Here is a 27,982-nt window from a genome sequence, read left to right as displayed (position 1 = left end):
CAATGAGAAGGAAATGTACTTTTCGCGACTCGCCGTAAAGTGCGGGGAGCTACGCAGCAAATGATACGGTTTGCGGTGAAAGTCGAGGTATCAGCGAAGCAGATTTCATCTGTCCTGATTCGCTTGTTTGTTTGCTCATTTGTTTGTCAGTTGTGTGTGTTTCCGCCAAACTTCTCAACGATAGTCGGCTGAACTGCGACTTTCACGGCAAGTTCTTACTTTTCCGTGAGCGGAGCAGACGACAAAAATCGACGCGAGAAGTCGTTTCAATTCACCCAACTGTCGTCGGGTGTAGATCGTATTCGACTATCCGGCGGCCTCGCCTGGTTGCAAAATGCAGTTTCTTCACGCTTGTCTCTCTCAAACACACACTCTCTCTCTCTTTTCTAATCTTATTTTATACAACAATGCCGTTTTGTTTCTCTTACTATGTTCTTGTCATGGTGGACCGTGTGGTAACTGGCTGTTCTAAAACACAGAAGTGTGTCTGGTTACATGCGTTGGATGCCGTGAGCAACTTAAGGCGGCACGATACACACTAAAAATGAATTGGTTAAGTTGAATTAGTAAATTACTTTTGCAACACAGGAAAAGGGAGTCCCGAGGTTAGCGGAGAATGCGCGAGCAATAGTGACAAGAACCGATGTCATCACGCAGTTTCCGCCACATGCAGTTGTCCGTGACGTCGTAAATTTCGGCAGCATCCATTCGGCATATGGAACTGCTTAGTTGCGTACGAATACAGGAGGATGACAATGCCGTTTTCAGGAGCCGAGAGTCGAACGTCGCTGCTTCTTAGGTGCAGCAGGTAAAAGTTTGAAGTAAGGGAAAGTACTTTGGCATTGAGAATACTACACCGGGAGCTCCGCACTGATATGCAAATTTCTGGAAAACAATCACTCGATTAAGGCGATTGCGAATGTGCGCGCAAGCAGATAAGCCTCCTGATGCTGTAGTTTTCTCCAAACGCTGTTAGTGGATCAAGGAACACTCGGTGGAAAACGTAAATATTCTTCACGTGCCTCGACTAGCGGAACCGCCCTATCCATCCGTAAGGTCACAATCGCTATGAACGTGAGCCCGTTAGCCAATTCTCCCGTCGAGACTATTCAAAACCAGAATGAGGTCACTGTAGCAGTACAGGTATGCACGCAAGGTCATCCCGCCCACGTTAGTCGTCAAAAGGCAACATTTTTTATACGTTTAGTTCGAGCATTTTTGTTTTGTTTACTTATATTCTAAAGGCTCCGGACGTATCTCGAACACTTCCGCAATTCTCCTGCGCCGAGAAGCTTGACGTTTAATTCGTCAACTTCGGACGGCTGCCCGCAGCCGGGTCGAACGAAGGCCTTCGACTCGGAAGGACCGTGCGTCCGTGGTGCGCCGACCTGGCCGGTGCGTTGAGTGACAGCTGCTCGTCCTTGGCAATGGGTATCTCGAGAACGGCAGCCAACGGCACTCCGCCACTCCCACTTACAGAGCCACCTTGCGATCTTCGTGGGCATGAAACTCGTTTCGCCTCGGTGAATGCCGGGCTAGACGCCGCAAGATGCGGAGTAAACTTGCTGAATTTATTTTTACGCGAAGCTTTCTTTGCCACTCCACCCGGCTTCGACGCTTCCGCCATCGCTTCCTGGCCGGCTACAACTGTGTACGTAGACTGCTTGGGCCACTTGGTATGGGGCCCAATAGACAACTTTCCATTAGCTGCTGTTTGGGCCAATCAAGCAACTTGACTCCGATGGATACCTATCCGTGCAGTCGACTATGGCACTGGGTATGTGTAGCTGGGTATGTGTAGCTGGGTATGTGTAGCTGGGTATGTGTAGCTGGGTATGTGTAGCTGGGTATGTGTAGCTGGGTATGTGTAGCTGGGTATGTGCAACTGGGTATGTGCAACTGGGTATGTGCAGCTGGGTATGTGCAACTGGATATGTGCCCATTCCTGGCCAGTTCGCAGAACGGTTCGCAGAAACACGCGATAGCGCGTGTTTGACGACTGGTGACTTATTTCGAAGGGTTTAGCGCGACATGTTGACTCCGAGAGTCATGGCGCCTGCGCATGTGATCTCGGTGGCCACAACCACCATCAACGTTAACTGTGTGGTATCAACAAAAAGAACAAACTCATTCTTGAGATGGGGACGTTGTCGGCTGTAAGAGGGAGCTGCTCTTGCATTAAATTTTTTTTCGAAGTACGGAGGGATCGTTGAAATGCGCGGGCTCGCTCCCACCGCTTCCATATTCAGTTCATTTTTATGATGAATTCACGGATAAATTTAACTTAACCATGTTTTTTTTAATGATTTGCATAGGATAACACCTGTTCTTATCGCTAAATGTACCGTTAGTGAAATGCACAAGCGCATTCACTCACCGCAGAAAGGCAGTCCGTCGGGAGCCCAGGTTCCATTGCCGGTGCAGACTTTCCGACCGGGTCCTAGGAGCTCGCACCCGGGGTCGCAGGCGTACGTGGCCACTGTACCAGGGGCCATATCGTCACGCGAGAAGGTGACAGTGGCGTGAGCAGGGCATCCTGGATAGCCGCAGGCAACATCTGCTGAAAAAAAAAAGAATCGCAAGACATTTTCGTTCATTAACGTGTTACAGCCAAATATATTCGCGCATGAATCGAACCACACTTTTCTTTTACTGCACGCTTTGCCAAACGGCATATCATAAATGTAACTTTATGTTATTGCCAAAACAATCAAGATTTGTTTCGCGCCATTTCGCTACCACATGATCAATTGAACTTCTCACCGCATTACAAAAAAACAAAATGGTTGTCTAGCACGAGCGAATGCCCATATTCGCTTATTGTATGGCTATTTCACATCTCATCGCACAGACAGGGGCAGCAATTTGTGCAATTGATTGGATGCAGCCACGTGAGTCGAGTGCTCACCACCGCTGAAAGCTCGGTATGCACCAGATTCTTTTCCGAGTCATAGATGGTGACACGGCGATATCTCGTATCTGTAAACATGACGTCGAAATGAGGCTTTCTCCCTCCAAGTCATCATTTTGGGTTCGGTTAGGTTAGAACTTAGATTACGCTGGGCTTTCAACTAAGCGTCTATTCAATTAAAATTTAGTTGCAACTCCAGTTCGGGCATGTCCATTGGATCGAACAAAAGAAAAGATATCCAGCGTTCATCCTGCGCCCTTCCTTCTACCTGTGCTCGCTTCTTTCGACCTTGATATAATCAAAGTACCCTCACTGAGTAGAATTTTGTTTCACTAGGCCACTTTTACATGAGGAGAAAATGCCCCATGACTGAAAAACGCGACGAAGTTTGATAGGGACGTTTTGCCTGGCAAGCGCCTGCCGCAACGTACCGTGTCACTATTTGTCGCAACATGCCATCGTTCAAACTTCGTGGCACACTTCGTCACGGGGCGTTTCCATTTGACGTAGCAGGGGAGCGCGCTGTGTTTCGATATTGCTTGGACCAAGCGTTCAAATTGAACGTGAATATGTTGAATTAGTCGTAATTTCATGATATACAGACGAAAACAATGTGGGGATGCACTAAAATGTGACAGACTGAAAGTTTGCCATTAAAACAACCGCGCTCAAGGTTCTAATAAAATAAGCTCTAATTACCGAATTAATCTTTTTAGAGCCACGTTATAACAGCGGCAGAGCACGTCCGAGTCGCCTCGGAACGCGTATGCAAAAACTCCACGTTCGCTACGCTCAGAGCCTTCTTATGAAAAATCTGTAGTCCTAACACTGTAGTCCTAAAAAAAAAGTCACAAGCCTGCGTGGCACATGCAGCACAGTCACAGCGTAAGCTGTAGGAGCGGCTACGTAGGAGCTCCATATTGGGCACCACGCAACACAGGGGCTCGCGGCGAAGTATCGTCGCGTCGTTCTCACGCGCACGATCTAAACTGTCCATCCGGCGCTTACGGCGAGCTGCGGCTTGTCCTGCTCTCTGCACAGTAGTCTGCTGAGCCCGATGCTGCCTGGTTGCAGAGGTGAGCTGTTATAGTGCATCTGGGCTGGTTTCCCACGCACTGTCTCTCGCGACAGCCCGATTAGCGAGACAGTCGCGGTGCACTTCGCTCCGTTTGCAACGTGCCGCACAGAGGCAGATTGTCCGCGCAAGCCAATATATCGCGAAAAGAAAATACGCATAAAGCTGCGCTCAAATTTCGCATTAGGGAGTATCGTAATCGGTGGTGATTTTCTTTTCGCCATCTCTTCGCTCACTTCACTACGGCATGCTTTCTGATTCACTACAACGCACCCACAGAAGATTGATTGCCTGCACAGCGTGACAAGCGTATGGCAGCTTGCTTCCTCACAACAGCCTAACAACGCGCATCCAAGCACATCATGGAAAGGCCAGTTTTCAATGCTTCTTCTGCCGTGATCAAACCAGACATTACACAGTTATCACGCAATCATCCCTGGTGTTTCAAGGCTGAGGTCCACTAGCGAGATGCAGCAGCTACCCGAATCCTGCGTCTATTACGAGCTCCGCAATGGCCTAGCGGGTCTGAAGTCTAGCAAACCGCTACGTATGGAAATCATCGATCTCTGTCAAATTAGAAATGAACCCCACCTGAGGCTTGAGCATCAGTGCTCAGAATTTTCTAAAAAAATAGAAGGTGCAGTGCCGCGGCTCTTGAGCGTGGTGCTCGAGTGTATGTTCTTTAGCTTAGACTGGTTGCCTACACTGCGCTGACCACTGCACGAAACTTGAGAGAAAGGCTACAGACGTGGCTTGCAAGGCGGTGAAGGGGGACGCGCCGGTTCTCCGCGAACCGCTATTGTCTGCGGCTAATTCAATGATCCGGCCTTGTGCGCGCGGCCGCGCATTGCCTCAGACCGGTTCGGCCAGTGACCACCCACTACTTAGCTCAATGGATCAGCGAGTACAAAGGAGAACCTCCCCTCTTATTTCGCTTGTTCGTAAGCCTCGATCGCTCGTGTTCGCGTCGTGGCGAACAAAGACGTCGTCCGGGGTCCTCGAGACGTAACGAGGTATTACAGCAAACGCACGTGCTGAAAAACACTGCCATCGGTTTCTCGGCAAGCACGTGCCGACGATCATCGTCTGCTTGACTTGCCTGCGTTCTTTCTCCTATCGGAGGCCTCGTCTGAGTTGTTCCTCTCTCTTTCCCCGGTTCATTGAGGCTATGTTACTCGGCACTCTGCTCACCGGCAAATGCGACGCTGCCGATATTTGAGGTTCAATTTACCGTTCGCGAAAACGTTCTGCGCATGCGCGAGAAATATGTTTTCCAACGAACGTACTACCGACCTCCGACTAGTTCAACGCTGTATTGCTTCCATTCAGCACCTTTGTTATTAATATCACCACCAAAAGCGTCTATACTATGCGAAGGTTCGGCGGTAGTAAAGGCTTTTGAATGATAGCAATTCACAAAATGGCTAGGTGTGGTGGAACTATGACAATATATATCCGGAGGAATTCTTCGGAAAGCGTCTGTTCGGGCGCTTGTTCCTGTGGGGGACCACATTTAGAAGGAAACTGCAGTTCGCGAACAAGAACCTCTGGTTGGGAAACTGCCTTGGCAGAGACCAGCCGACTTCCACATTTTTGCAAATGGTCAATTCAACTGGTTCTGTTCATTTAAGCGAACGCCGTTCCATCGAAAGACCCGATATGAAAGCCATTTCATGGAATCTATACTATGTTCATATTTGTCATTAGAAACATAATTACATTATGTTCGAGAAAGTGGTCATTTGCGGTTCGTTATTAGAACTATACGCAAAGTATAATTAACGGCAGCTTTAACATAGCACATGTAGTGTTCTGGCATATTTTGATGACGGGCATTCATTAAATCCAACGGCGTTCGACGTCTGTTCCAGTTGTGGCATTTTCCTTCTAAATGCCCATTTCCCGTTCACTTAATGAGGACTGCGAGGTCCGACATAGTCATCACTATGAAGAAGCAGTAGAAATCGAGTTGAAAAAAAGAGCTGTTTATTCAAAGAACCTAATTATAATAGACCGCGCGAACAGTAAATGGAAATCTATGCTAACAAACTTATACCCCTGTTACACGGGCACTTTAACGGCCGTTAAGGAAAACGGCAGTTGGCCTTAACAGCCGTTAGGCGGAGTTACACGGCAGCGCGAGCGCCGTTGGAAATCCAACGGCGATTGAAATCAACGGAGCTCGCTGGTCTCCGTTGCGCCGCCGCTTCGGTCCGTTTCGTCGTGCAGTAGACAAGATGGCAGCCCCCAGCAGCAACGTGTCCGCGCTGCAGGTGAGCGCGCCGGCGCAAAAGCGCTTTGCTCGTAGTGCGCAACCAGGAGAAGCAAATCGGGTGGACAATCACGGTCGCAATCATAAGGTGGCCGGCTAACCGCCATTCCGCGGCTGTTCTGGGGTGCGCGTCGCAAAGTCGTACCACGTTCAACACTGCACCTGCTGAATCGCGCAGACGGTCACTCGCGGTACGAAAGAAAAAAGGATATGCACAGTGAGGCTGCGGTTAGTACAAGCGATGAAACGTGAAATGGGACGCTTCACCACGTTAAAACCACAACAAACGCAGCCATTTTGCAACGCCATGAATCGGATTGGATCGGCTAATTGAGCTTCTTCGCTAGTTTTGCAAACAACTTTTGCAAATAGTTAAAGAAACACATTGTACAGCATGTAGCGCAGAAAATAATTGGAGAAACAAATTTTTTTTAGAGTTGGCGAGGTAAAAAGTTCAAGAGTCACGTGACCAATCGTCGAAACGGAAGTGAACCGACTGAGCATGGAAAGTGCCGTGTGAGCGCTGCCCCCACCGTTCCGTTCCCACTGCCGTTACGGCGTTCAACTGCCGTTTGCGTTAACGGCCGTTGCAAGTGCCCGTGTAACAGGGGTATTATTCAGGCTCCTTCCAACGGTCACAGTCAGCTGGCTGATCAACCTTGGCCCTTTCAGGGTGCACGCCTCACGCTCACGTGCTTGCTGCGATGGCCCGTAGCAATATCCCCCTTATCGTTCATGACGTTGACTTATGAAGAAGACACACAGCCCCGCTTGCGTCAACAGGCGCACATCAAATGACCAGTCAGTCGATCCAGCCTCGTCATCTATTGGTGGCAGCCGATGCAAGGTCGGTTTCGGCGAGCGTTGGCTTGTCGGCGTAGCCGACAAGCTTAATTTTAGGTCAGCGTTTGCACTCCGGTCCGCTCAGACGCTCGCATCCTAACAGGCTGCGCACTGATGAGCGGCGCTGGCGCACACCACTCATGCCGGCAGCGGAAAGCGAAACGCAGCCTTTCCTTTGTCGCTGAAGCGCAGTGAGGGGGAACGTGACGGTGCGCTCAAACAGCGCGCGTTGTGGGCCGGACTCGCAAGAGGGAACTCTGGTCTACGGGGCTTCACGAAAGACTTTAGGAACGCCGCCCCCTACCACTCCATAGTGTACGCGGTTTGTTTGTGCTTGTCTCTCTCTCTCTCTCTCTGTATCTCCACTTTCCACTCTCTTTCTCTGTTTGTTCCCCTTAACCCTTTCCCCATTGCGGGGTAACCAACTGTTACTACCTCTGGTCAACCTTCCTACCTTTCTATGCATCATTTCGCTCTCTCTCTCCCTCTCTGGTGCTAGTGTATACGGTTGCTGGAAAAAAATGAATATGGCAGTTCGGTTAGCATGGGAACGATGGCCGGGTACTTGGATTTGCACATACGATTTCTTTCTGGCTTCAAGCGGCTTTATTACTAAGCCTTGGTCACTGTCCAAGGCAGGTTTCATTACCGAAAACATCGGCTCCAGGCAGAAACGCCTCTAGTTCGCCCAAATTATATTTGTAACTCGGGGACGATGTATACTTGCGCTTCTTCGCTGCGTCTACTGCCACGCGCTGTTCCAGGTTTTTACGCTGCAGTGACAGTCTCTGTAGGACCTATAGATGGTTTTCACTGACGTCATCGTGGCCGCCAACTTAGGCGTACCGGCCCGCCCAACACGCCGCGTAAACAAAAGAATAGTGACAGCGTAACAAGCGCGTCTTGCACTGAGTTACAATTTCATAACAGTAATAATCTAGGAACAAGCAGTCTCTGTGAAAAAAATCAAAACAATGTACGGAGAGCTGATATGATGCGCGGATGTCATCATGGCTGCCTTGTTTGGGTACTAGCACAAGGAAACGCTGCATTGGTGACGTCATGCCCAACCTATCTTTAGACGTGACAGCGACAAACTGTCTCCAACTTCAGTTAGCGCATGGGATTCTAGCATAACCGTTCCAGGTAGATAAACCACCTTCGAAAAGATGGCACATGGACGCAGCACTTTCGATGAAACGGCCTTCGCTGAAGTATAGCCGAACCCTACTCAACACCGAGGAATCCGCCATTCAACCGTTCTTCTGAATAGAATTTTATATTGTTGGGTTTTACATGCCAAAACCACTTTCTGATTATTAGACACGTCATAGTGGAGGACTCCGGACATTGCGACCACCTAGGGTTCTTTAATGTGCACGTAAATCTAAGTACACGGGTGTTTTTGCATTTCGCCCCCATCGAAATGCGGCCGCCATGGCCGGGATTCGATCTCGCGACCTCGTGCTCTGAATGGAATATGAGTAGCGTTTTCTTCAACTGTTACTTGACGCACTACAATAAATAAAGGGCAATATAGGCCTTGGAAAACAATGTTAAATCCAAAAAGACTGCTGCTCCCGCACAGATGCAAACAGCGGAGGCTACTGGCCTTGTTTCCCAACCAGGTTTTCTACACACAAGGTTCAGCAGTTGCATGCAAGCAGGCGCGCACAATCTCTGTAAATGGTGTAATAATGTGAACACACGTCTGTGCAATTCTCCTATGTCCTCTGATAATGGAGTAATTAAAAAACTTCTTGCTGTAGATAACAATTTATTAAATTCTGGGGTTTTACGTGCCAAACGTACGATCTGATTACGAGGCAGGCCTTAGTGGAGTACTTCGGATTAATTTTTTACCATCTGGGGATCTTTAACATGCTCCCACTGCACGAGACACAGGTGATGTTGCATTTCGCCCCCATCCAAATGCGGACGCCGCGGCCTTGTGCTTAGCAACGCAAGACCATAGGCGCCAAGTCGCCACGGCAGGCACCGTAGGTGACAATATGCAACTAAAATTTACGATGTGGCCCTGTGACGGTTTCTTTAAGGTTTGCTTTAATTTTGTTTATATCTCTTGGCCAATTCGATGCGCTGACGCTGACAGATTGTCACATTGAACGGCTGCACCTTGTGTGTGTGTGTTCAGGCTCCATATATATATATATATATATATATATATATATATATATATATATATATATATATATATATATATATATATATATATATATATATATATATATATATATATATATGAGGTTTTCAAACCTTTTCTCCCGAGGATATCTTATCGTTTGCTTTACCAAAGCAAGCGGAGTGTAGAGGCAGTAGAAGCTTCCAATTTTGAAAATATTTACCAAAACCATTATATGCAGGGTTGAAAAGCCGGGCGAACACAGATATTGAATGGCCCTGAAAACAGATGATCAGGTCCACACCAGTCCTAGTAACTTTGACTCAAGGTGACATTGCGGCGGCCGCCCTGTTCATCGCGCTGTTCATCGAATGTTGTGTAGTAGGCTTCCTTCACGGGTATGAAGTCTAAAGTCCACGCACCGAGATGATGTATGCAAACAGTCACAGTTAATCTACCGTACTCTCGACCCCAACGAAGACAATCAAAAGAAGAACAATTATTTGAGCTGCATTTGGACCATTTCGTCAAAGCACAAATTCTGAAGAAAGGGTTCGTGATGTGGATACAACACAATAAAAACCCGCTAGTGCCGTGAAGCACACTTGTAACATGGCACGCTAGAAAAGACGCAAAACCCAAAGTCTGGGGTGGTGCGATCTAGAACTGCGTGTACCGACTCACCGTGACGCTATGTATTCCTAGGGTGCCCACCCGGGCCTACAGTTGTGTTTTTAGAAGTAAGAAATAGGGGCCCGGTTGGTACAGCTACACTGTATTGCTCTCTAAAAAGAAGCTAGACAAGTTTCGAGGAAATTCACTGAGCCATGAAGGCCCAAATATAAAAAAAATATATTAATTTGAAAGTCATGATCCCACACTGACGTACCGACGCTGTAGTTTCGCTACGAATTTCGAAAAATCAAACTTGGCCTTTCACTATATTTTCGTAATAGTCCGCCTATTTCCGCTAAACTAACGAAAATATAGTTTTGAAGGACGCTTTATCAGTTTCGAGTGATTTAGTATTTGATTTTGCGGCCCTATTACTTCTTATGGCACATATGAATTCGACGTGTTCGCCGTCGCTTGTGGCTTCGCTGGTCCGCATGAAACCACGCCCGCGTAAGCATGCCGTCTCCCGAACGACCATTGCGGGCACCCGCACGCTACACGGATGCGCTAGCGTCTTTTTATTACACCGTGACAGGTCCTCTTTGTGGTGGATATTTACGGCGGCAAACCGCGTTTGCATCGCCGCTTCCCCGTATACAACGACCGGCGTAGCGCGTATCAAACGTGACATCACCGACTCTGTAACACACCGCCGACGCCGCCTCGGTGTTAGTAGACCGCGCGTAACGTTCGAACCGACCGCGGCGTAATGGTGTCTCGGCGCCTCCCACCGTCCCCCCTCCTTCCACGCCCTGCGGACTCAATGGTCCCTGTACCGTGAACAGACATCGCGAGCCCGTTGTTGCTGCTCGATGACACTGTTTCAAGTGCCCGACGCGTTCGTCGCGCCATTGTTTGCTCTCGGCGCGGCGTCGTGCAAACCCAAATGTTCTCACACACCCCGCGGGACGCCCGTCGCCGGAGGCGATGTCATCGTTTGCCTACACGTAGCAGGTGTAACGAGTGCGTTGCATCAACGTTCGCGGGGAGGGGGATGAGCGAAGGGGGGCGAGGGGGACGCGCCGGCGTGTCTCGGTATCAGGGTCAATGGCGCGCGCGCTCGCTCGACGCCGAAACCACGTGCTCGCGCGAATGACTTGACGTTGAGGGCGTGACGCAGTTTGTGGGTGCTGTTTCCTTTCGGGAGACGCTCTATGGTTCCGCGGCGCGAGTTTATTTCGGTTCCGTTGCTGTCGTCTTTGTGCACGCTATGAGGTTAGCTGCCGCACTTGTATTTGGTTAAAAGAAGGGTACTGAGCACCGCCGTAGGCAAACATTCGTGGTGTGCAGTGACCCCTTTCCACGCCGGGGTCTTGGAATGCGTCGCTCCGTTGCCCGGAAGGAATGCGTGCGGCATGCATTGATTTGTATCGCATGCGGCGACGTTGCGTAAGGCACGAGGAAAACGGCTGTGTGGATCGCGTGTGAACCGTAAGCCGGACGCGGTCGAATCCGTATCGTTACGTTCATCTGCGCCGTATCACAGTGCTTGTTAGGCTAAGTCAAGCGTACGATCGCGCGCATCGTTTAAATAGGCACGCGTGCATTTATAAGGAAAGATGCCTAGTTTCTGGATAGGCACACTCAAAGCACGAAACAATGCAGTAGACTTACATAGTATCATGGCTAATTAATACGCTATGCACAATAAAAGTACTGCAAAAGGAATCGTGCGTGTGTGTGTATGTGAACCTGGAATCGAAGCTTTTTGATTCAACTGAAGTACCAGCTGGATGTAGAAAGTTCGAAGAGTACCGAGACGACTGCGGCTTGGGGCAACATGCACAAAGCATTTTCTATATCGCATAAAATAGGCTTCATCCACGCTTTCTCCGCTGGCAACGACGATGAGGATGTTCGCCATCTACTCCTCGAATGACCCAGACAAACGACGCATAGACGGCACCTAGAGCGGGAGTTACACTCCATTGATCCGCGCCGACCGTCCCCACTGGCAAAATGGCTGCCCCGTCGGCCGGCTAAAGTAACACAGCCAAAAGCATTCAACGCAATGTGCTCTACCAAGCAAATCACTCTTAGACGTGGCGCCTTATTGTCCCATTCCTCTGACCAGTTGTCTAGGAAAGGTGATGGAGAGCATGTTGATGACACGTCAAGAGAGGTATCTCGAACATTACGAGATATAGCCTGACGCTATGGCAGGCTTCCGATGCGGACGTTCTTCTAAGGACAATGTCATAGACCTTGTCTCGTCCGTTCAGCATGAGAACAAAATACCTCAGGAGGCTTTCAGCGGCGATGTTCCTGAACGTTAAGGGCGCTTATGACAACGTAACCCATTGAGCCACCATGAACGCCTTGGGCGATGTCGGCCAATGTGGCTTTGTGTTTGAAATACAGAGGTCATTTTTTGGGCAAACAGGGGATGGTGTGTCATCAGAACACAACACATACCGTAGCGTACCACAAGGTGGAGTCTTGAGCCCCACCCGATTTAACCTCGTGTTCATCGACATGGTTCATTCTGTTCCGCAATCCGCTTTTTTTTTTTTCCTTGATGTCTTCGTTGCTGAATGTTTTCTCTACATAAAAGCGCTAGCTTTTATGTAGAGAAAACATTTATGATTGGAGACGGTGCCTCCAATCATAACATTTATGATTGGAGACGGTGCCTCAGTAGTTAGCGCATGTGCATCATCAACCTATGCGCGCTCTTGTGTTAGCTGGTTCAGACGTGCTATTTGAAAATCTTTTGGCTTCCCCATCAAAAGGTGCTCTTGACGTCAAATTTTGGTTAAAAAATACAAATAAAATACAACTAGGGCGAAATAGGCCCTGTTGGTATGGGCAGAGTAACACGAAAGGCTTGTTGGCTGAACATAGCCCTGTAGCCTTCTACTCAGTCTATATGGCCTCCGAGATTGAGCGACGCGTGCACGGCGTCCGATCTCGGAGCTCATGCACTGTCATGCTTAAATCTTAATGAGCATTGGGAGATTACTTCAAGAATAACATCGAGCGAGCTTGGCGGGAAATCAAAGATTTCGATTAGATCCTGTAACTTAAAAGCTTAGAGTACTATTTTTAGCATGAACATGAGCGTATAATTAACTAGAACTGAAGTATGTCTTTGGTCTTCCTTGCCTCGTTTCCTTTTATTTTTTTACGCCTATCTGCCGCCTTATTATATATCCGGTTGCTACCTGCACGCGGGCGCATAGAGGTCACGTGTCTGTATGTGCGGCTGCTTGGTCGAGTGCACGTATTAGTAGTCTACAAAGGAACCTACAACTTGTGTGCGTAATCAAACGCTCCGGATATGACAAATTTTTTCTTTTCTTTTTTGTCAGGAAATCTTTGTGCATCTTTTAAAAAGTTGCCTATTACGTAGCCCTTAGACAAGGCGGTGGGGACGGGAGGGGTAATGTACCCAATGTTTTCGGTTTAACCCGGCTTGAACTTCGAAGAACTTGAAGGTCGCCGCATGCTTTACCGGGTTCAGCGATCATTTCCTTTACAAAATACAGATGTTAATGTTCGTAACAACTAAAACATCTGTGGAGTCACATTGCGCCTCGCCTAAACATATTCCCCTAAGTACCCTCTGAAAAAAAAAAATAGGTGTTATCATTCTGGCGTTTCATTTATTAACGATTGTACAGAATAACCGCTATCTCTGGCTCTTTCCTGAATAAAAAGGTCGGCCATTTGACTTCTCAAAATAGGTTGAAGAAAGGTCATTATATCGTTGTCGTCCTATTGCGGACACAACTAATTATGTGCAATGTTTTCGATTGTAGACAGTTTAAGCTAGCATTTACGATAACATTGTTGCCTACGTACAGGCATAAAAAATATGGCTTACAAGGTTTCAGTTACGGGTGGTTTGTTGTTACGAAATTGCACTGCGTTAGGAAACTGTCTCCTTTAACGATACTCGCGAACACAGCATGAATAAATTGATTCATGTGCACTGAAACACGACTCTAAATTACTTGTGCGTGCATCAAGGGTAAGCAAAGTGAGCCAACGAAATGCTGCATTAGACTAATGAGGACGTTGAAAATTTGGAGTCATGTTGCAATGCACGGCGTAATGTTTTTTCGCTTACCTATATAACCAGTGTCAAAGTGTCAGCGGGAGAAAATACCAGGGCCATCCTTTGCAACAGTGACAGTGCGCCGACTTTTCTGCTGCGTAGCGGCTCTGGTGCGACACGAGTGTGTTGACATGTGCTGTGCGATAGCCTAACCGTTGCCTCCCTTGTGTTGCATAAGAAACGTCAGACCATCCTTGAATGAATGTTGTAGCGTGTGTGAATTGTGTGAATGTTTCTGAAATTCTTTTTTTTTCTTTCGCCTTCTATTCCCTTTACCCCTTTCCCCAGGACAGCGCAGCCAGGCGGTGCTTGCACTGGCTAGTCTCCCTGTCTTTCCTCCCTTTCTCTCTCTCTCGCTCAGGTGAGTGTTTTGAGTTTCAGTGGCAAAGCGAAGTCAAAAGAAAAAAAGAACAGTAAATTAGCTCACTGACGAAATATTGTTTGGAAACTCTGTTTTCGTAATTTCGCAGTTAGAGGCTTGATTACTAAATCCTGATGAAGGCCAAATTTTCCTTTGATAGTTGTTTGATATTGAGTTTGATATTCAAAGTTCGATGTTGAAAGTTGAATATCCAATGTACGATACTCAGAGTTTGATATTGAAAGCCCGATATAGGAAGAGAGATATTAAAAGTTCAATTGCAAATGTTTTATTCTTGTAGTTCTATATTGAAAGTTCGTTACTGAAAATTTGATATCGAAAGTTCTATAATCAACGTTTGATACTCCAAACTCGATAGGCACATTTCAGCATACGTTGGCGAACCTTGCTTGCACAGAATTAGCTGCGCTACGGCTGTCAAGCCCTTTAAATAATGCTTGCACGAGACAGTAACGAAATCGCTATGGAGTGGCTGATTTCTAGGCTGATCACTAAAAAAGGATGGCGTATCAAGCCGGGCGACAAAGCAATTAAAGTTCCAAATAATCCGTTAGTGCTTTAATCATGATTAAAGATTTTAATCGCGATTCATTGGAGGTGGTTAAGAGCAAAATGAGGTAAATGTCGGCGCCTCGATCGCTCAACAACACAAAGACCGGCCGAGCTTCAGTGCTCCGACTTAAATGGTGTCTGAGGGCCCCTAATCGCAGAACCCACGCATCCATGGTATCTGCGATTCAAGCCACATGTGATAGTACTAACGCCTCTAATTCAAAATGAAAAAAAAATTAAATGCTAAAATACTGAGCCCGGGAAAGAAAAAATCTGTTGTCATGCGAACGTTTCTACACTGCGGCTAGAGTGACCGCTAATAAGCGAATCAACTCTTTACCTAGAGACCGTAAACAATATTCTTTGTCTGCGCTACCAAACCATCGATACCACCAAGTAATCTCGATATACGACCACTCCCCACAGCGTAACTGACAAATAACTATTCAAAAACAGCGCCGTTGTCCGTTGCGGAAAATTTTCGTACATAATCACCAGTTTTATTGCTTCTTTCTGGGGGGGAGTGGGCGGGCAGGGTGGTAAGGTACTAAATTATTAAATCCGATTAATTGATGAATTGTTCGTCCCTTTCGCCGTGGCACTTCCGATACTTGCAATTTAGCAGTTGCAAATCCACTCACGCGATCTATGGGAGCGCAAACGGAAACACGCGAAAACGAATATAAGCGCAAATTAATTATTTGATCAGAGAGTATGGGCTAATGAGGTTTAATTTTTTTTAACCACTGCCTAGCGCTAGAGGCACATCGCGACGCAGGATAGAGGAAAAGTGAGGCGGCTGCCAGCATGTCCTGGTCCACACTCTGGTGAAACGCTTTTGCCGGCAACAAGTTCCGACTTGTTTCGGATAAAAGAGGATGAGCCACGCGTAAACTCTGTCGCATGGTGACACCGCGGTGCGCAAAAGAAAAAAAAATTACCGACGATTACGTTACTTCCTAATGCGAAATTTGAGCGCAGCAGAGTCTTCTCTGCGACGGCGATGAGCTTCTGCTTCAGCCTTCTGCTTCAGCGGCGATGAGCCTCCGCTTCGGCGGCGCGAACGGCAGGGTCTTCTCGGCGGCGGCGCTTAGCCTCTGCTTCGGCGACGCGTACTCCTGGATCATCTCGACGGCGGCGACGGTAAGCTTCTGCTTCGGCGGCACGCACCTCTGGATTCTGACGGCGACGGCGCTGGGCCTGTGCTCTGGCAGCTCGTTTAGCAGCAGCAGCACCAGCAGCAGACGGAGGACTTCCATCGGTCGTCTCGCTCATGGCTCAGAAAGAACTGGCAGATAATTTCGCAGTGGCGAACGGCAGCGGCAATTTCGGCTCCGGCGGTGCACATATACAGATCCGCCGCCACCGATCTGGCTCTCTGATTGCCACCGCACAGGGGTTGCATTGGAGGAGGAGCGAAGAAAGGAATTAAGTTCGAGCCGGCGCTTTGACAACCGGAGACTCGCAGGAAGAGGGGGGAGGGGGGCGGCGTGTACACCCAGCGGCAAACGATGGGGGCAGAAGCGCGCGCAGCAAGCGGACAACACGATAAAGGGAGGAGGGAAGAGATAGCAGCGACTGACTGATGCCGCTGACGCCGATAGTGAGTCAACCCCAGCTGCGGAGTTGGTTTCAGGGACAACGCCGCCGATGCCGACACAAACAATATGATACCCTCGCTTCCGCAGCGCTAAGAACCAGGTCTAGCCGTGGGAAGGTGGTCACGTATTCGTCGACGTGCCGGGGCCTACGTGAAATAACCGGCGCGTCGGCAACTGAAGAGCACCCTATCCGCCACACAAGAACAGGGGGGGGGGACCCTTTCCTTCTCTTTCTGCATGGCGGCGACGGTGTTCTATGCAGTCACGTTGTCTTGACTCTCTAGCGGCGTCAGCGGCATCCAGCGGTATCAGTCGGTCGCTGCTAGCGCTGGGGGGATGAAAGGGGGGCGGAGCTGGTTACGAGGCCGACGACAACGCCGACGACGACGCGAAACCCAGGAACGGACGCCAAAGAGCTGCGCTCTAAAACATACGCGACGCTGCTGTCTCGTTCATGCAAAGCGCTTCTGTAGATGAAGGCGAAACCGCATGCGCGCGATTTTCGAGCGACGGCGACGACAGGTTTTGACGTCGCTTTTCGCATCACCGGTTGTTGGCAGGCGAGGAAATTTCGCTTCTCTACCGGAAGTCCGCGCGGCGACTTCCGCCGCGGACAGCCTGATTGCGCAACAGCATGGAAGCAACCATGGCTGTCTTGTTAGACCCGAGCTCGCTCTTGCAACTTGCTCCGTGCCGTGACAGCAAAAGACAAATACTAGTAAAATCTACCATCACTTCGTCTCAGCTCACGCAGTAATGGCGTTATGTTGCCGTTACTATTGAGATCAGTTTGTTTTGCAGGTGTTAGGCCTGAGAAGCCACCCAGAGCCTCGAACATGTTCTCAATTTCTGCTCGCCAGATGGCACCACGGCATTTCACGCTGGTGGCATGGATTTCTACTGGTGATGACAGCACACTGAATTTGTATTTGTTACACCATGGTTAGAACATTGCTCGTGTGGTACGTTTGCGATTTCTTTACGGGCGCATGATTGTATCTATGCGGACAACGAAAATTTGTGAGTACTTTTGTACATTTGTGAAAATTTGTGAGTCGATATGGTTGCCTCACGCCGTGTTGCGATAGCGCAACGTAGTCTGCATATTGCGTCGCTTGAATATCGCCTGTATTTAGTTGGCGTTCAAGAATGCGGGTCGTGGCAAGTTGAGTATACGATACAGGTGATATCTAAGCATGACGGCGACTTATTAGCAGACTTCCTCGAATCTCGACATGTCTCAAGCTTGCGCAAAAGAAAACGTTGAGCGTGTATGTTTTTCTTAAGTTAGCGGATGCAAAGTGCTAAATTTTGCCTTTTTTTCTGTCTATTCGTGGTGGCGTCAAGCACCGTGACTCGTTCCAATACTCGGGCTTAGAAGTCGTCTTAGGAGCAATAGTAAACTGACTTTCTTGCCAACAATAAACTGAAACAAACGCCTGAATCCCTTTAAAAAGATAAACTCCCCCGAACCAATTCTGTAATTAGGTCTAGGCGAGAGGGAAACGATATCCGCCCTCATAAGTCGATGCATTCATTCATATGCCCAAAGTTAAGATGGTGTGGAGGGGAAGGACTGTGAAATGCTTGGCGCGGGCTGTAGTGAAAGTCACAAAATATTTACCCATTTTACGCATCACTGGGATAAGCTGCTGGAAAATAACACGTAGAGCAAAAATCTGGATTCTTTAATTTACGAATACCGTACCTACCAAACTGCGAACTTTAAAATACGTGCGATTCAGTTGACACGACCGCTGATTAGGGGAGAAGTAGGAGGAGGGGGTATAGCACGGATATGTAAAAAAAAAGAAAGAAAGAAACTTGTCCTGTGCTCCACCTATTCAGGGTTACATACACACTTAAATGATTCGATATGCAACAGGTTGTCTTTAGATAACAGATAACACTCCACCGGCTTTTGTGGTGCCGATTTCACCAGCTTCCGGAACTTGTCTCTAATAACATTTCTTTGAACCAGTACCCTCTTGCGTCTTTTCACCAGCTGGATATTTCCAACTTTACAGGGCAACACCATGGACCTTTTATGTGCTTTATGGAGTCGTGGACTGATGACAGAAACATGTTCGGGAGCAAAATTTATTCTCGTAAAACTTGACGCTACATTCGTGAAATCATAAGACCAGCCTGAATTCATACGGGTTACGTAAAATTTGGGAGAGTTGGCAGGCATCGCATATGGAAAACCTCGAACGCTAATTAAACAATCCCCCATAAACAACTTCCGACAGAACCCATCTCACCATGGCGGTCGACACTAATGCTATTAGCATTCATGCAATGTAGCGACATACGATATTACTTAAGAGACGTTTATTTACCGACCATAGGCTTCCCGCACTACCGCCTCGTCAGAGATCCCAGCGTGTGTGCGCCTTAGGAAGCCACATAGAAAGCTTCACCAAACGCGGGCCTCCCAACCGCAGGCAGTTTTCTTCCACTGGCACTGTAGAATGGGTGTTCAACATATTGACTTCGAATGAACTGCGGCGCGATTGCATAGGCATCTATCCCTGATGTAATTTTTTTTTCATTCCAAGGATTAAGGATCGCGCGTTCTCGCTTTTACAAGTCAGGCCTGCACCTGTTGAGTGCGGCCGCGGCAATTCGCGGAGGTTAGAACGAACGAAAGATACCGTGGCCTAAGTGGGCGAAGTATAGGGTAAGAACGCTATCGCGTTACAATATCATTTGTCTGATAACTTGAGAAGTTCGATGACATGCGCGACTGCATACCGAACAGTACACCTTACGGATCAACATGGTTCAATCGGTCAAAAAAAAAAAAAACAGCGTTCGGCGCGTGAAAACGCTTCTGCAGATTGCATTAGACCAAGAAACAATTCAATGGGTCTCTCTTTTTAACTCAAATCAATTCAAGGCCCAATTCGTTTTCTCATGAAATGAACAGCGCCGAGAACAGTGCGTGTTTGGTAACAAAGTTCAGTATTCTTGGACAACAACTAGGGAAAACTAAACACGCTCAATGGTACCATTTCAAAGCTGCCTCTCCTGAGTTATCGGGCTTTACTGTCTTTCTTTTTTTTTTCTATTCGCCTGTGGCTTATCACACGGCATAACGTTGAAAACTAAATTACGTGTAAGCGTGGGGGCCCCTGTCACGCACAATATAGCTATAGACCAACTGCACGAGCCATCGTTCACATTATTCATGTTGACCACTTATCAACTCTGCACCCCTAACTAGGCTTTCCTGGACCGTCTTACTCCCAGGACATGTCTTCTAGCTGTACTGCAGTAATTTTACCCGTCAAACTTTCGAAATGCAGGTGTAAGCTTTCGACACGAGCAAGTGTGGCAGCAACCTTGTAGTTTTTTTTTCTTCATTTGAATTATTTCTTAAGCCAGACCCACATGTGCGCGCCACCGTCGACACCGGCGTCACCTCGCGTTGTTTGTAGATAAAGGAACTATTATTTCTCGGCAAAAAACAACTTCTGCAAGCGAGCCACCTTACACAAAATGGAAGTTTCTCCCTCTCCTGTCTGCTGACCTGTTTCGCGAGTGGAGACGCATGAGTGGCGCCCAGATCTGCACCTGCTTATCTATGGTAGTGTGTGCATCCGGGAGGGTGGGGGAAGCGAAAGCCAGCGCTTTATCCACGTCGAAAACGCCTCCGCACTGGCCGGTGTACAAAAAATGGGGAGCCTGCAAAATTTCTGGAATGTCGCTTCACGCCGTTGTTCAGGTGTCAGCCGTCACGGGCGCGGCTTCCCCTTCCTTTACTTTTCGTCGAAGACTAACAAGAATAGTCACGCTTTTTTTTTTCGACCAGACGCCAGGTGACGCCGTTGTCTCCTACCCCGTCTACCAGCTTCCCCTGCAACCCCACCCCCCTCACACACATGTACAGACACTAAAGAGGTGCTCCCTAAAAGGTCTGCACAAATAGCGCCTCTGCCCCATCTCAATCACATTCCTACTCACCCCCCCCCCCCCTCCGCGTCCTCCGTACACGTGGTGCCTGCTTAGATAATCTGACTTCTCGGTGATGGTTGAGTTTGGCGAAACGTGTTGGTCCTCCAGGTCATAGAAGCCGCCAAATCGGGGAGGTTTCTACACAACTTTATTACTCGCTTCCTAGACGAGATTCAAGCGCGGCTCTGGTGAATCCTATTGACAAATTCCGAGCAGTCTTGTCTACGCAGAACAATGCCTCCTAATCCGCGACTGGAACGTAAACCACGCCGCCGGAGCATAGTGCCTGAAAGCGTCAGAGCGGAAGTGTTCTACCGGATGTGGAGTTACCCAGGATACCCTGCGTGTGGTCATCCGCTTCCGCTGTTCGCTGCAAGCGCAGACGAAACATCCTCTCGCACGCACTCTCGCAAGCAGCAGCTCCAGCGTCGCTGTCTGGGTCCGATTCGTCGCATGTATAAGAAATTGAGTTGTCCGAGTGGGAGCTGTCGCTACCGTGCAGCAATTGTCGCTACCTGTCGTACTGTCGCTACCGTGTCGCAAGTGCAGCAAAAGCAAATGTCGTGCGCCTCGACGAGTCCTCCAAGGCATCCGCCAAACGCCGAAAACCACTACAATCGTAGCGCCACCAAGCGTGGTAAGCAGTAATTGAACCAGACCGTACGAGTGCAGGAAATACGTCACGCGTAGTTCCGGTCCACTCCACCGGTTTTTCGCGGAACAACTCGGACATCTCCACGGAGTGGTCGCAGCTCGAAATCTGCTTTTATTTTTTGGTTGAAAAACGTGACTTGCAGTGTCACTCTACCGTTGGAACGCGCTTGGTCCAAAAATGAGCAAAAAAAATGCTGATCGCACGCACTGTAGGAATCGGTGTAAGCGAAACTTTCTGTTGCTGTTTGCTTTGATTGACGATGAATAGCAGTGATGTTGACGGTGAAAGTTCACTTGCTCAACGTTCAGTCAAACACGAGAATGGCGAGTTGATGTTAAACGTTACCTTGCGTGCACCACTGGTGTTTGTTTTCTAGCACGCAGAACACAGAGGGAGAGGTGCTTGCTTGAGACAGTGTTGTGCGCCATATTTCATAACCTCTAAATGAGAGCGTTGAGGATTGACATTGCGTCACATGGCATTGTGGCAAAAGTATTAAACTTTCATAGAATTATGGGGGGGGGGGGGGGTACGTGCCAAAACCACAGTCGGATTAGGAGGCACGCCGTAGTGGTGGTGTCCGGAATAATGTTCACCCCATAGTGTTTTCTTAACGTGTCCCTAAATCTAAGCGTATGAGTGTGTTTTTTTTTATTTCGCCCTCGTCGAAATGCGGCAGCCGTGGTCAAGATGACATCGGTGACCTTGAGCAATGACATGGCCACAGAGCAAACACGTGGGCACAGAAGTGTTGATTTGACGTGCGACTGCTTCCGTAGTGTCACCCAAACCCTGCGGTTCAATTTAATTAATGCGGCTCGGCTTCTGCACGTCCTGCATAAGTTGTCGGCTTGACATAATTGCATGCTGTTTATTTTTCAGAAACTGCACAAACGTACCCTACCTGGAACTTAAGTTTACCCAGTTTCCCCTTAACCGCTGTCGTGTCTAGCAGTAGCATTTCCTTGCCTTCTCGCCACTTTTTCTTTACTCCCCGACCCCCACCTACATTATAGGAACTGCCAGCGCAGAGTGGCAAGGCTGTATCACTCGTTTCACGACAGCGCCTATTCTACCCATTCTATGCCTCCGAATATAATGAATCCGGATAAAGCGCATCATCCTCTACATTGATCACGTTAAACTTAATAACCGATGTTCATGTAAAAGAACTGCTTCATAAAAAATTCACAATTCAAGAAGGAGTAAGGCGTGCAAACACGGACACAAAGGAAGTGGACAACACGAAGTAGGACGTGCAGACGCGGACAACACGAACGCGTTCGTATTGTCCACTTCTCTTGTGTCCGCGTCTGCACGCCTTACCCCTCCTTGTATTAAGAATCCTTGCCAACTAGCTCAGCTTTCTATCGTTCTACGCTTCATAAGGAACTGGACAGTGGATATGTTGAACTCAAAGCGTCCGCTGCCAGGTTAGTCGCCTCACCCGACGCTTCATGACGCAGTTTTGCGGTATAGAAGTGGCCTTGAGCACGTATTCACAATGTCGCACATTGAAAAACGCTTGCCGAGGAACACTGGGAAACAACAAAAAATATTGCCTAGTATACGCAGATTTGTTTTCAATAAATGGATTCCTTCCAGGCATCATAGGTCCACTGCATACGCCAGATCCGTTATAAGGAATGCTTCGTTATGGGGTTCGTTACAGGCGAGTTTTGGTACATAAAATTTCCCGATATACGAATTATTCTTGGCGCGTAAACTGCTTGTTGTAACCAGGTTAGACTACAAAACCAGCTGCGCTGCGCTGAAAACTTCTGACACTCGATTAGTGACACTGACTCTCGCGATTCTCATTACGACATCTTATTGTGTCTTGCCAGTGCAGTATATAATCAAATTATTCAGCGAAGATAAAGGTACAGGAAGTGCACTGAATATTTGAGCTAAGTTATGCCAACCTTTAAAGGAAGTGTAATGGTCACTGTCCACTTCGATCAACTGACACTATTCCTTGGTATTAGATTGACTGCATTACAAATGTGGTGGTAGCTGTTGGTTGATTTTTTCTGTCAGCGCCAAGAAATGCACACGAGAATTGAAAAAGTACGCTGTGATCATAGGCGCTTGCGTGCAGATTAAAAAAAATATATATATATAAAATAGAACTAGTTAACCTTCGGTATAATTAGTCATATAGCATAATAACAAGATAACGTTGAGTTCCTCAGCGGCACAGCAAACCTTGTCGGTCTAATTCGCCTGAGCTTCATTTTCTTCGAGGCTTTAGGCATACTACTAAAATATATTTTACATGCATCAGTATTCTTCAGACACCATGTCAGCTTACCGATTAACTTTCTCTTCCGCACTGCTAAACAAATTCGTACTGGTTCTTCAAGGAACTGAATTTTTCCGCATACGATGTTCTTTCTGTGAAAACCATAACCACTGGCTTCATTTGCCTCATTATGCTATTGGTAAACCACGTACCGTGGCAGCTTTCCTGTTTACGTGAACTCGACGCGACCGAATCGAGTAGGAAACCGAGCTGGCCGTTCCCGACGCGACCGCGTCTGCATGCACATTGCCACGGGTGTTTGTTGTGCGAATCCACCCACCCCTTGCCAAGCCGGGATGAATGAACTTGTCTCGGCTTTCGCTCCGCTCCATACGCTAGCGTTTACACGAACTCGGCGACTCGTTTCCAACCCGACACACCGACTACGTAAATGCTGCTTATGAAGGCACGGAAAGTGGAGCTGAACGTGACAAAACGCGTGGATGATTCCCGATGTTGTAAAATTGCCCCGATCGATGAAATATGCACGAAGTAGGTGTGCCAAAGTAAAAACTGTTGGCTCTGCTCCCGCAAAGTCATTGCCCACTCAAGAGAGAGCTAAGAGTCGTTGCCGGTTTCATGCAAGCGCGCTCACACCTGCGGGGATGCAACACAGCCTGCTGCATACATTTCTGATGTCCTCTTTTTTTTAGGGGGGGAAGGGGGGGAGACGTACGACAGGCTGTCAGGAGGCGAAATCCTGCCGGTCCCGGCATTTTTCGTGAAAATGAGCTGGGCGCATTCTTGAAGTGTGGAGTTCGTGCTTCGATCGCTCATTGTAGAAGAGAAGGAACTATACAAAAAAAAATAGAACGATCACTGAAAGAGCCGCGCGTGCAGGTGTGCCACTGTCCTTTGATCTCTTCCCTCTTGGAATGGCGGAATGAGTGTAAACGTTCCCTCCCCCTTTTTTTTTCTTATTTCAACTGGCTCTCGACCACTCGACCTTTCCCGCCTCCCAGAAAGGTGCGCTTACCATTCCCCCACTTTTACATTATCATCACTCCCCCCACCCCACCTGTGCTTTCGCTACGGCCTTTCAAGAAACTTCTCCAACGAGAAAGAAGACGGCACCTACATTTCACCACTGCTTGCAATGCAGTAACAGCAACAGGCAAATACAGCCGAAAAAGCAAAGTTGGAATGTGAACGAAATAAACATCTTTAGTTTGGGGACATGGAAATTAGCCCTCTTGATCAGAGCTTCGATGCGCGATCCGCTATTTTTCGTTTAGTTAAGCGAAATCCTATGCATTTCATGAAATTATCATACATTTTATCACCCTACCTGGAATATCGTTCCGGTACTCCTGTTGTGCATATTTTCGTTACCACGACAGTACAGCGCGCCCGCATGGATGCTTTCCCCTTTACGAACGTGCGCCGTGATTACTTTCTAAACACTCGCGATGCAGTTTACATCGAAGACGCGGTTACATTAACGCTCCCATAGATGCAGGTGTCATCATTGGAGAACAACGAAATTCAGCGTCGCAGCGTCCAAAGGCAGATAGATCTTCGGTATAGTGCGTTACTACCGCAACATCCGCATAAGTAAGGGAAATCCGGTCCCGACGCACCTGCCGACCGGTGCCAGAGGTGAACCGTCCCTCGTTACCGGCCGGCAAACACAAACCTTGAGCCTCTTGAAGTTCGCACGCTCTGCGCGAGCATCTCCTCTCGCTGAATTACATCCGTTCCGTTGCACAGACATGCGTTTCGGCACGGCAGATCGCGTGAATCCGTGAATCGAGTAACGATTTAGCAGAGGCTATCTTGTGCCCGCATGCGACAGGTGGTCGGATGCGCCCGCCCGCCAAGGAGTACGGTCGTCGCTTCGCTCAAGTCAACGTCGCGCAACACGAAAGATGTCTCACCTTGGTTTGCCGATGCGGACAGCCGGGCGGTTGCGATGACAAACACGGCGGCGGCGAGTGTTATCCAAGACGGCGCGGTGACCGCAGCCATGACGGCGTCTGTAGCACACACGGACGACGTCCACCGGTTTGTGGAGAAGCACGGGGCCGAGAAGGCCGGCGACGAGCACCGTTGCGTTGCCGGCAGCGAGCAACCCGCAGCAGCCCCCCGTAAGAATTCGTGACCTGCTCCCCGCGCCGCTGACGCTCCTTTCTTGTATTTCTTGGCTGTTTTTGGCTGGACCCTCCCCGCTTTACCGTTGCTTCCTCCACCAACAGGTATGCTGCTCTCGTTCTATCTCAGCCGTGGCGCGTGGCTCACGCCGGCTTCTCTTCTCCCGCGAGGCGGCCGCAGGTCCTCTGGGAGGGGGAACGTCACGGCTGACGTCACCAGTGACGTCTCCGTGGGGGCCTCCGTGCCCAATTTGGCTGAGAGGAGGTTGAGCGCTGATTTTCGGGGGGAAGGGTACGTGTTACGAGGAGGTGTGGCGAGGGTCTGGGTTTTCCTGCCGGCGCAACCCTCCTCGTTTCGGTGCAGCGCGCCCGCTCCTTGGGACCGAAGAGCAAAAGAGGACGTTTCGGATGGCGTGTGGTTGCGCCGGAACGCTCGCGCCTGCGCTGCGTTTTGAATTGTTCCGATATCCTAATTCTTTTAATATCGTCACTTTGCAGCTGTCTCAGAAGCCTGGTTGACTCGCACGGAACGCTTCGGTATAAGGAACCACCTGCGGTGCAGCCGAAACGTGGGACTAATATCAACAGCCCAGCCTATTCCGAGACCGCGTAACTCACGCTAGCCTCGCAAACGCTGCACCGTACTAACCGCGCTGGATAAGGCGCGCGAGTCCTGGTTGCTCAGGTTTGTCGTTGCGCTGTGGTTCTTTCTTGGAGCCGGGAGGAAGCGCGCTTGTTCCTGACCCACTTCTGGGCGCCCGTATGGAGGACGACAACCTCCGCAGTGCGACGGCCGCCCGCCGGTGTTGCTTCTTCCACTTTATTTTTTGAATCTCTCTCTCTCCCTCGAACTGTCTTCTTCTCCTCGGGTCTGGGCTGTTACCTTCAACTTGGCCTTTTCGCCCAACTGTCGCTCGTTGGGGTCGCTCGTCGGCTCGTGCGCTGTCATGACCAGGGCACGCTTTCTCGTCGTGCGGTGACCGATGCACTCCGGCTTTTCAGCGATCCGCAGTCGGAATGCATAATCGCGTAACGTGAGAACGTCGCGAAAGGTGCCAACATCCGGGACAAAGAGGCGTGATTGACTCGTTTCTTGCTTCGATGAAAGAAGCGGGCCGATGAGAATTTAAAACAAAAATGATAACCGCTGGGTGGTATCACTTTTTTTTACGCGTTGCAGAGAGGTGGTGAAATGGGGTCGACGTGACTGGCTTCGGAGTCCGAGTTGAACTTCGTGTGGGGAGAATTGACGGTTTGCAAAAATACTGTTGCGCATGCGCGAACACGGCTGTCACGAGCGCCCTCTACATGGTTAGGTACGAGAAGCAGACGAACAACCAACGCAGCTATAGCGCGCCTTGAGACGACGGTTTGTGGTGGTTTTGATCGCGGTATTTTCGTGAAAAGGACGGCTCGTTGTGTTGCGTATTGTGCACAAAGTGTTTTACTAGCAAACGGAGCACGAGTTTACTTCGGTTTCCGTCCGAGAAGAGCTATCTGGCGAGGAAAGCAGCATGGATAAGCGACGGCCGGAGATGCCATCACAGCACACAACTTGCTCGCTCCTCGCAGAGCCGGTTCTCATCGCGCTATTATATGCTACTGAATTATCATATGCCAGAGCTGCGAAGTTATTTCGGCCTACAAGCTTCGAGACACCCTTAAACGCAGCCGCATTTTGCCGGAATAGGGAAAGTTCAAGATGGACGGGGACGGACAGCGCTTGCGAACGCGCTGTGGTGTCACTCAGTTGTCGCTGACATGTTATTATACTAAATATTATAAAGTGACGTCGAAAGTGCGCCTCATATGACAATCAGCGCCTAGTACTACGCCACTGAAGTGATCGAAACACACCATTCGAGGGCAGTTGGTGTGACCGACGGGCAGCGCGGAGCGACCACCGCGACGGAGTTCGGCTGGTTTGCTCTTTTCTGCCGACGGTGTACAGATAGGCAAATGTATTTCCTATTTAGCCTTTTAATACTGATGCATGAGGTAAAGAGCTAGCAAAAAACTATGCGTTCACTTCCTAGCAGAAGCTTCTTCGTAACCGGCGACACCCACGGCCAGCGAGCGAGGCCTACCGTCTTCATCGATGGCAATTAGTGCGTCGAGAGAACGGCGCGTCGTTTGAGACATTCCCGTATTTGCCGTGCGCGAAAAAAGGACCGTCGTAACAAGTCAAACAGCTCCGTGAAGCATTGCTTTGTTCCAGATGGGCCATATTAGTAGGATAAACTCTCCTAAGCGGAACATCCCACTCGGCGCGCTGACTTTGCCGGCAGCCGCCGAACGCTCGAGCCGGCAGGCCTAGCTCCCGGTTGTCGAAGCAGCAGCCGACGGCGCTTGTAATGAAAACGGAGCGGGCCATAAAGTGTTTATTTTCATGAGTATTTTAGCGTCTGGACGATTATGTCGCGGTTAAATGAACGCAGAGTTGGTTCTCTATACTCTG

General features: G+C 48.9%; 2 protein-coding genes across 9 annotated transcripts in view; one reads left to right on the top strand and one right to left on the bottom strand.

Annotated features, from left to right (window-relative positions):
• Nucleotides 1-25,683, bottom strand: part of LOC135911383 (uncharacterized) — an 85,872-nt gene extending 60,189 nt beyond the window's left edge. For 3 of the 4 annotated variants that reach the window (XM_065443629.1, XM_065443627.1, XM_065443630.1), the window contains exons 1-2: nucleotides 25,312-25,683; nucleotides 2,378-2,560 (exon numbers count right to left, since the gene is read on the bottom strand). In XM_065443629.1, the coding sequence (XP_065299701.1) occupies nucleotides 2,378-2,560; nucleotides 25,312-25,402 (274 nt within the window). In that variant the 5' untranslated portion in view covers nucleotides 25,403-25,683. The remainder of the gene's footprint in view (nucleotides 1-2,377; nucleotides 2,561-25,311) is intronic. The other variant, XM_065443628.1, reaches the window with a different exon arrangement.
• The window catches only part of LOC135911386 (uncharacterized), a 497,365-nt gene that overhangs the window by 47,086 nt on the left and 422,297 nt on the right, over nucleotides 1-27,982 (top strand). For all 5 annotated transcript variants that reach the window (XR_011515167.1, XR_010567300.1, XM_070540568.1 and 2 more), the window contains exon 2: nucleotides 14,268-14,340. Coding sequence is in view for 3 of the 5 variants with exons in the window: in XM_070540568.1 (XP_070396669.1) it covers nucleotides 14,268-14,340 (73 nt within the window). In the remaining 2 variants the exon portion in view is untranslated. The remainder of the gene's footprint in view (nucleotides 1-14,267; nucleotides 14,341-27,982) is intronic.

The sequence above is a fragment of the Dermacentor albipictus genome, chromosome 6 (genome assembly GCF_038994185.2).
Source record: "Dermacentor albipictus isolate Rhodes 1998 colony chromosome 6, USDA_Dalb.pri_finalv2, whole genome shotgun sequence".
Classification (NCBI taxonomy): Eukaryota; Metazoa; Arthropoda; class Arachnida; order Ixodida; family Ixodidae; genus Dermacentor; species Dermacentor albipictus.
Note: the sequence above shows the minus strand (reverse complement) of the source record. Positions and strands in the feature narration are given on the sequence as shown.